The sequence below is a fragment of the Antrostomus carolinensis genome, unplaced genomic scaffold (assembly GCF_000700745.2).
Source record: "Antrostomus carolinensis isolate BGI_N321 unplaced genomic scaffold, ASM70074v2 scaffold53293, whole genome shotgun sequence".
Classification (NCBI taxonomy): domain Eukaryota; kingdom Metazoa; phylum Chordata; class Aves; order Caprimulgiformes; family Caprimulgidae; genus Antrostomus; species Antrostomus carolinensis.
In genome coordinates, this window is record NW_010306904.1 from 15808 (window position 1) to 25430 (window position 9623).

Sequence of the window (9623 nt, forward strand, 5' to 3'; positions counted from 1 at the left end):
ACTTGTTTTTTTTTTCTTGACATCTGCTACTGTAAAAATCTTGAACAGCTATGGAGAGAAAAGGGTGCGTGTGAGCAACCTTCACTGGCTGGCAGCTGAGTGCTCTTCAGACTCCAGACAGCTTTGAGGTGTCTTGGCTATTCAGTGCTCTGCAGATATGAACGCTGAGCTTTTCTGGCACGTTCTTACGTTGGCCTGGTCACTCTCACCATGCTAGTACATGGGAAAGAAGACTTCCTCTCAGACGTAGCTTACATCGTCCTGGAACTGGTCATTGCAGTGCTGGCCATCCTGGGGAACATCCTGGTCTGCTGGGCAGTCTATTTGAATAGCAACTTGCAGAACGTCACCAACTATTTTGTGGTGTCCCTGGCTGCTGCTGACATTGCCGTGGGCGTGCTGGCAATTCCCTTTGCCATCACCATCAGCACTGGCTTCTGTGCCTTCTTCTATGGCTGCCTTTTCATTGCCTGCTTCGTCCTGGTCCTGACTCAGAGTTCGATCTTCAGCCTCCTTGCTATTGCCATTGACAGAATCATTGCGATCCGCATACCCCTCAGGTAAGCATGGGATGGGCTGGGGGCATGGAACGGGGCTGGGGTGTTGAGGGATGGACATCAGTGAAAACAACAGGTCTGGAGGTGAATCAAGAAAGGGAAAATTAAATGAGCAGCACCAATTTTTCCCTTGTAATTTGGAAAAAAACCTTTTCTAGGTCTTGAAGGCTGCCTTGGCTGCTGGATTATCTGGTCACTTCTGTTTCCGGTTCTGTGTCCTCATATGGTGTGTGCCCATGGCATCGCAACGGTGCTGCCTAAGAGCTGCCGTGCCATATTTAGGCAGGATCGTGTGGTAACCTCAATAACCTGCGCTCTGAGCTGGAGGCAACAGCACCAGAAGGATCATTGTGGGAAAGTGGAGCTAAAGCAACACATGGTGGAGGGCAGAAAGGGGGTGAGGTCAACTGGTCTCCTTCTCCTGGGGGAGAATGGAGGACCCTGCCTGCAGCTGTAGCAGCGTGGTTGTGGAGCGTGTGGGTGGGGATTTTCTCTTGGGGGTCCCTTAAATGTGAAGGGAGGAGAAGGAGCAGACTATGAAAAAATGAACCTTAGGAAGATTTGGACTAGCTTAGGCACTGCCTCTGGAAGGAAAGCATGTCGAGGTCAAGGCAGAGGCTTGTCCCAGCACGGATCTGGAGAAGGTTATTCTGTGGTCTCTTGTCTAGATTTTAAAGGAAGAAAAGGACTTTTAAATATTAGAGCTTGAGTAGGTGCTACTTTGTGTGCAACCAGGGGGTCTGATGTGGGACAAGAGGAAGTTTTACCACACACCCAGGGGCTGCTACTCAGTTCACTTTTCCAGAAGCACATTGTTGTGACGGGATATATCTGACCGTGGGCGCAGAGCAGCATTGCGTCTTGTGGGCTGGGTTTGAGTGCTTTGTGACAATGCTTCCGAGTCATTCAGTAAGCTCAAAAGATGTAGAGGAAGCCCCAGGAGAGGCTGGAGCAGGCAGAGTGTAGGAGTCTCCTTCCTTCCCATCTTGTCAGCAGCACACTCTCAGGAATGGAAAGATTTAAAAAAATGCTGAACAACAAATGTGGCTGCAGAAATGGAACAAATTTCTGATTGTTGTGCTCTCAAGTTTGAGTTTTTTGGACATCATCACTCCTGTTGAGCTTAAATCACTTGTGTTGGCCTGTGCAATTTAGATTTTTCTCTTGTGAATACTTTGGTCATCCAGCACTTATGTTGATTAACACAAAACTCCCGTTCAAAAAGGAAGCATCCTTTTCCCCGGAGCTGCGGAGATTACCTTTCCATGTGGACCAGTGCAGTCCTTCCTGCAGCCTTGCCTCAGCAAGCCTTTGCTGCTGTAGCAGGACTGTTAATTGTTGGCTTCCAAACCTATAATCGTACCTGTTACAGCCTCTACTTTTGATGTAGTTATGAGTAATAACTATTCAGTTCCATTGTGGAGAAAACTTATATTAGTTACCTGTAAATTGGACTGTCTCCACTTCCCTGCAGTTCTACAGATAGATGGTTTCAGTTTATAAACCAAAATAATTATAAATGGTACAAAGAAACATATGTACAGTAGCCCTCAGGACCTTGCCTCTGAAATGATTTTGAGAAGGGCTAATGTCTTTAATTCATCTTTCATGAGCTAACTCTGCAGACTTCTGCTGACAGTTTAAGCGCTCTTATTGCTAGAGGATGACTTGCCAGGAAAAGGATTTTAAAAATCTGGATTTCTGCCCATTTTGGGGGGTATTATTGTAACTATATTGTCTTGAAAATTTAATTTCCTGGAATAACCAAGGTAAAGAGTCTTTTAGAAAAATCAGAATTCATCAGTGCTGAGTACTGTACTGGTTTCACTATTTTGTTTTTGAAAAAACAGAGCACACCTTCTTCTGCCCCAGAAACAGTGGAGTTGATTGGGTGCAGAAACTCACAGGTAGATCCAAGGGTCCATCCCCTTCCTCGTCCTCTACTGGTTTGTCCCTTTACAGTAGGAGCAAAGAACTTGTCAGTTGTGTTTCCCCTTAAGAATTTATGGATGAATAAGCATTAGATTTATAGCCCCAGACATGCTGAGAAAGTGAAAGCTGATTAGCTGAAGAGGGAAATGTGGTATGATTCACACTGCTCACGTCCTCATTTTTTTTTTTCTTTTTCTGATATCTGATTGTCTCAAAAATGTGTCAAAGCACCGGAAGGAAAGTTCTGCCACTAAAGATGCAATGTTTTCACTCCATCTTTTAATGCTTGGGAAAGCCTCTTCTCTCCTCCTCAGAGGACAAGAAAGGTAACACCAGGCGTTCCTAATGTTCATTAGATGAATGCTTTTAAAAAATAATAAATCAGAGTTCCTTCACTCTAGTGAAACTGAAAAGGGCCAAACCTGTTTTTTCTTCTTCTTTTTCTTTTTAACTGTTTCATGTCTTGATTTGTCTTAAGGAAGGTAACTGCATGTCTTAGTGGGTACATATGTGGATTTGTATTCCCACACAAATAAACTGTCAGTGTTAAGGAGGCAGAAGAGTGGGATTTCTGATACTGCTTGTTTTTGGACACCTCAGTACATAACTAGAGTTACCCTTGGAATGATTTTTCTGTGGATAAAAGACTCTCCCACAAGAAAATTGCAGTGAGGAAAAGCCATCTTTAGGTAAAATTTAAAAATACATAAAAACTAATTTGTGAACGTCTTATGGGTTCTGCCTTTCAAATGATTAAAAAATTGTGTAGAATTTGATAAACTTTCCAAAAGTTCTCTAACACTTTGCTGATTTCTGCCAGGTTTTATACAAATGTAACACTCTACAAGTGGCAGTAAAGCACTCCCAAGGAAGTGAGTCCGAGCCGTTGTTCAGTCTGGGATAAAATCCGAACTGTCTCTCTCACATGGCAGGTACCTGAAAACCTGTGCTTGCTGATATAAAACCCCTGGGTGTTCTAAACAAAAACTGGCTGTGGGTCTGAGCTCCAGGATGAAGTCATGGGCCAAGAACAATTGCTGCTTTCCAGGCTCTTTGGTGCCAGCAAATGCTCCATGGGCACAATGCCCAGCCACGTGTTCTTGTGCAGGCATTTGTGGTAAAGATACTCCCATGGTGAAGGACAGGTAGCTCCAGTGCACTGGAAAGAGAGGAGAAATTTTTCTTCCTGCAGCCAAACGGAAAAGTTTTCTCAGGTTACTGCTTGCTCTGTGTGCTGGATTCAGATATTCACCTGTATAAATACTTAGGCAAGTCATACAGTGCCAACTACAGTAACGTGCTGCAGTGCAGACCTTTTCCTCTGATGAAAGTTGCTTTGGAGATGATTGACTGCCGAAGCTACTGGGATGCTTCTCTGGGAAAGCATTACTAAGGTGCAGCTCCCTGTTGCTTCAAACAGTAGGACAGTTTTGTCCTGTGTAGTGGTAATTGAAACTACAGCTCTGAGGTGGCATTGTGATGCTCTTCTGCCAGAGGCCAGGGAGCTGGGCATGAAGAACTGGCTTCCCAAAATCTGGAGTAGGAAGAATAGGAGAGATGAACACAAAGCCTGAATAAAGTATAGGACATGGAAGGGACCTTTGTGCTGAGAACAGTCTATTTCAGCAGTTGCTGAATCAGTGAATCAGGGATTTAATGTTTTATTGTCACTCTGAGCCACATCCAGACTTATTTCTTTCCTTGCTCACCGTAAGCCTTTTGACTTTATAACAAGCATTTCCTACACGAGCTCATGTTTGTGTCAAATAGATTATTGGCAGATTCAACCTAATATGAAAGAAGAATAATTCCCTTTGAACAACCATGGGCATGGCTTTGAAAGCAGTGCCAGTTGTCTATGGCTTCACAGGCAGTGGAACTTGCTGTTACCAAGGTTTTAGTCTGGAAGCTGATTGTTCCACAAGCCAAAGAAGAGTGCCTGCCCACTGTTATTGCTTCTGCTCTTGAGAGCCCTCTGCCCACCTATGGGATCCCACCCTGCCCAGTCTCCAGCACACAGACAAGCACCAGTATCAGTTGGCACCTGGTAATAGGGGAGAAAGTTTCTTGACTGCCAGTTCTGGGAAAGGGTTGTTTTGGTGGTGTGTGAGAAGGTCTGGGTTTGGTTTCTTGTTCTGCCACAAGGCTTCCTGGATGATCTGGGATTGCCAGTGTCTCGCATTTCCAGATACATGTAATTAGGATAGAATATCTTTCTTTTGTCTTGCCCCCTATGGCTGCAGCTGCATGAGGTGTGGGCTGTCGAGGGATGTGTTCAGTGAACAGTGTTCTGTAGTGATTTGTTAAAAACCATTGAGCACAGCTGGAATTCAGATCAAAGCCCAGTGCCCTCGGTGCTGAGCACAGGCTTTCTGGCGTGATGCAGTAAAAGTGGCTGAAACATGCTGCATGCGTGGCAGACCCATCTGGCCAAGATGTGCAGTGCTGTCAACCAGAGGCTGGTTTGGAAGACAAGCAGCAGGCTGGTTGGGTACTGTGACCATGAGTTAGGTCAGCTACATATCATGCAATGTATGGAAAGATTTTTAACTTCTACCTGAGGACCTTGTGGTTCTTATACCAGCTCTGTCTTCCACCCAGCTTCATAGTTTATGAATCAGACTGGTGAGGTACTACACTTTCTGCAGGAATCATTGTCTCAATGACACAGAGCTTGGGCCAAGGACGCAGAAGCGTCACATTGTTAGCCAAGCTCCTTTAGGCAGCACAGATGGGCACCAAGGGCAGCTGTTCTCCTGGAGTCAGTTTTCCTGACTGATGGATGCAGAGCAGCAGGGCAGGTGAAATTATTTTGGGGAAAACATCCAGAATTTCCTGTGTTTGCAAAAGTGGGTTTTGTTTTCTGGAGGATTCTAGTGCCCCTGTCCCCACACCCAACTCCACTGTGAGTGTCCCTGTGCTCTGCACTAGCATTCTTTGTGTCTGGAATTTCACGAGTAGTCAAGTCGTTGTTTGTGTAGCAAGTCCAGTATTTCCAGGAAGCACGAGAACTGCTTGTGCACAGACAATCCAGTGCTGTCTGGACACATCAGACATGCTACAAAGTCACCTGCCAAGTATGCAGAACATGGGCTGTAGGTGTGACCAGCTCCGTTCAGCAGCTTGTGTCTCCTGCGTAGGTGCCAGCAACTCACAGTAAATGTGATGCTTCTTGGAAGCCCTGAACTTACCATGTAGAGCTGTACAGCACTGGAGATGCAGAGAGTAGCTTTGGCCTGGCTGCTGTGAGCCTCGAAAAATGCTTAGACAGGTGCAGTAACTCTTCAATGCAGCCTGGTGACATGTCTAAGTGGACAAAAGGAATGAGTCCAAGAAAGGCCGACCGGACAGTAACCCCACCTCAGCCAAGTCAGCCAGCAGTGTCTCATGTGAGTCCTAGAAATGAAGCTCTCCCAAGCGAATGGACCCTTCTCACTGGGTACCTGGCCAATATAGTGCCACATGCTGTGTGATGAGGTGCTGTGAATTTTTCCTCTTAACCCTTGGAGATACTGAGCAAGGCGTTAGGGAAATGCCCTCACTGAGAGGTTGGTAATTGCCACTGCCAGCATGATGCACTGCTGCAGGAAAGCAGGAGGCTGCTTGGGTTAAGTGCTGTTCCTAAGCCCTGTAAAGTTTGTTGGATGGGAATCCCCAGAGGGTAAGAGGGAGGGAGAAGCGAGGGGGTGTTTGCCTGGAGCAATAATGAATATATTTTTAGTGGAAGGGAAGGGACATCTCTAGTCGTGGGATAACAGCTGCACAATTTCAAAATTCCTCTGACAAGATGTAGCTAATTCCAGGGCTGCAGGGTTTTGAGGGGTTTGTTTTGTTTTTTGTTTTTCCAAGCTTCAAGTGCCTTCAGCCAATCTCTTGCTCCCTGAGTGTACTTTTCAAAGCACAGATGCTGTTTTGCTGTGTTGATGAGGTCTGAATGTGAGCAGTTCCCTGCTACCATCCATGCTGTGCCCTTAGCATCCCCTGAGCATTGAGCAGGATCCACTACTTGCTGGGGAAAACTTTTTATCTCTCTGAATCCTTCCCTCATTTCTGGAAGGATGATTTCAGTGTGTTTTGGGTACTGGGAATAGTGTGGTGAGCTCCCTCATCCACTCCCTCTTTTCTGATTTTAAAATGCAGCTGAAGAAGGACGACTCAAGCCTGTGGGTCTTGTATGGAGTCATGTTTTTTCCAGGGCCCATTAGCTGGGATTTAAAGCACGTGCAGGATCTCTGTTCTGTGCTGTGCCCGGCAAAAGCGGCCTCTCTCCTCCCCTGTCTTGAACTTGCACTGGGACAGGAGCATTAATCTCTGGGAGTAACTATTTCATTGAGAGATGGAAAGACTTCTATGGCTTGTTAGAGTTAGTTATTTATTTTAAAATGTTTGTTTGCTGAGAGAATTCTGGGGACATTGGGAGAAGGAGCACTGGGTAAACACTGGGAGCCCAGCGCTACTGTTGTCCGCAGGCACGTGGGGTCGAGTACAGTGTGGGACCCACGCTGGACAATGTGGGAATCTGGCCATCTACTTTTCGTGCTGAGCATTACCAAGGGAAGGAAATTGCATTGAAATGTTAAACTGTTGCCCTGATTTACATTTTCAGAGAGAAGAACTGGTGGAGTCAGCTCAGGACTCGCAGTAACCTGTGAGGCCCTGGGAACTGGCCAATATTTCAAACAAACAAACAAAAGTCCCTGGCTGCACTGTCAGGTTCTTACCACATTGCTTATGGTCTCTTTCAACAGTTTTTGGAGAATTTACTGTTCAGACCACTGGCTTCAGCCAGGCATATCAACACCTCCACCACTGAAGTCCTCTTTGGTGTGTGCAGTGCAGCCCACGGCACACCTGTAGTCAGAGCACTGTCCTCAGCTTAATTCTTGCTTTCAGGGAAAGACATGGGGTCAGCTTAGCTGGGCTGGTGAGGAAAACTGCTAACTTGTCTCAGTTATTTAAGGCAGGTTGGAAAAAAAATTCCTGAAAGTGCTGTTGTGGAGCAGAGTGAGGTGCTGTGCACGGGAATGGCAGTTCAGCTTCTGCAGTTCAGTCAGCAGAATTTCCCTGGAGCAGAGCTGAACGTGGACATGGGGCCGATGGCGCTGTGCCTCCCAGTTCTTTGGTGCTGTTCGGCTTAAAGATCTACTGCAAGACAGACCTGGCAATTCTGAGCTACAAGGCTGCTCCTTTGCCAGAAGGGAGGAGCTACCACAGCCTTTGGCAAGAGAGCCACGGTGGTCTTCATCACCAAGTGTCAGAGCAGTGCTGTTGATTATCCAGGCTGCAGGATCTATGTGCATGACCAAGTGGGCTGGTGGAGTGAAGAACACGGAGGGAAACTGTATCAATTTCCCTGCCTTTCTGCCACCTATACACTGCCTAAAGGAAAGGGGAGGGAAATAGGAGGCATACAATGTCACCACGGAGTCCTTGCTGTGTTGTGCGGGTTCTACATGGCAGTTCAAAGGCCCATCTGAAGAAGCAGGTGCCTTTCTTGCTCTCTTCTGGGACACTGGGCCATTGGGAAGTTGGGTGTAAGGGTCTTGTTGGATGATACTGATGTAATTCCCATTTCCTCTGCTTTGTAGGTACAATGGCTTGGTGACTGGCTCTCGAGCTAAAGGTATCATTGCCATCTGCTGGGTATTATCTTTCATCATCGGCTTGACACCAATGCTAGGGTGGCACAATCGCTCCCATATCGAAGAGCTGGGTTCCAATAAGTCCTCTCCCATCAACTGCAGCAACAGTATGGTGGCATGTCTCTTTGAGGCTGTGGTCACCATGGAGTACATGGTCTACTACAACTTCTTTGCCTGTGTCCTCTTGCCCCTCCTCCTCATGTTTGGTATCTACTTGAAAATCTTCATGGCAGCCCGGCGACAGCTCAAGCAGATGGAGAACAAGATGGTACATGGGGAACGTTCTCGCTCTACCTTGCAGAAGGAAGTCCATGCAGCGAAGTCTTTAGCCATCATCGTTGGGTTGTTTGCAGTCTGCTGGCTTCCACTACATATTATTAACTGTTTTACCCTTTTTTGCCCAAATTGTGCCCATGCTCCCCTCTGGCTGATGTATCTGGCTATTATCCTGTCTCATGCCAACTCAGTTGTAAATCCTCTAATTTATGCCTATCGAATCAGGGAGTTCCGATACACCTTCCGTAAAATCATCAGCCAGCATATCCTGGGCCGGAAGGAGCCGTTCAAGGCAGGAACAGCCAGCTCTAGGACTTCCACTCATGGTGGGGATGCAGAGAATGCCAGCATACGGATCAGTGAGTATGCATTAGAGGTATATGCCAACGGAGAGATCCACAGGGATCCCGAAAAACAGGACTTAAACAAATATAAAGCTGGATTTGGATGGCACCAGAATGGAAATGCTCTGGACCTGGAGACAAATGGGCATCTCCCACATTCCTGCAAAAATGGGATTTTCTCAGATGCTTGCATGAACAGGGAGCTTCACAATGAAGAGCTAATTGATGCCCAGGTGTCTTACTCAGATCTAGAAAGAGCAGCCTTTGCAGCAGCTGATATTTCCTGATGAGACTTTCCAAGTCTTCCTGGTAGAGTTATTTTTTTTCCATTGGTGACCTCTGCCATGGCAGAAAGGGGGGCGGGGGGAGAGGTGTGTATTCAGATTGCTGTGGAGAAAGAGGTCCCTACACAGGACTGTTGGGATGATCCTAAATACCAGACTGGAGAAAAGCCAAGAGACCATTGAAAGGGACTAAGGAAGGAGGGACACGTTACCCATCAGTGACCTGTCGCCACGAGCAGTGCCAAGGTCAAAGGTGGCATTCCAAGTTCAGCACTGGGAGACTCTGCTGACGCAGGGCATGTCATGACATTATGTGTATCTGTGGTTGTACGTCGGTTTTGCTGTCTTTACCAACAGAAATAAAAGCATGGCTGGAAGTATTCACTGGATTGCAAAAGAGCAACAGTGAGGAGCCTTTTAGTACTGGCCCTGCAACAAAGGGAAGGGGGATAGCAACATCTATTGGTCAGGAAGGATGCCAGCAGCTGCTTGGAAAGGGAAGGAATTTACCTGATGGGAACTTCAGATACCTTCAACCATGGCATTTAGTCTTTCAGTTCATGTTTTTAAAGTTTATACTGCAATAGG

The 9623-nt window shown here is 46.6% G+C and overlaps 1 protein-coding gene across 1 annotated transcript; it reads left to right on the top strand.

The window, feature by feature from the left end:
- Positions 1-210: 210 nt before the first annotated feature.
- On the top strand, positions 211-9353 carry ADORA2A (adenosine A2a receptor). Its single transcript, XM_010165250.2, has 2 exons — positions 211-560; positions 8078-9353. The coding sequence occupies exons 1-2, from the start codon at positions 211-213 to the stop codon at positions 9036-9038; spliced, it is 1311 nt and encodes a 436-aa protein (XP_010163552.1). The 3' UTR covers positions 9039-9353.
- The last annotated feature ends 270 nt before the right edge of the window (positions 9354-9623 follow it).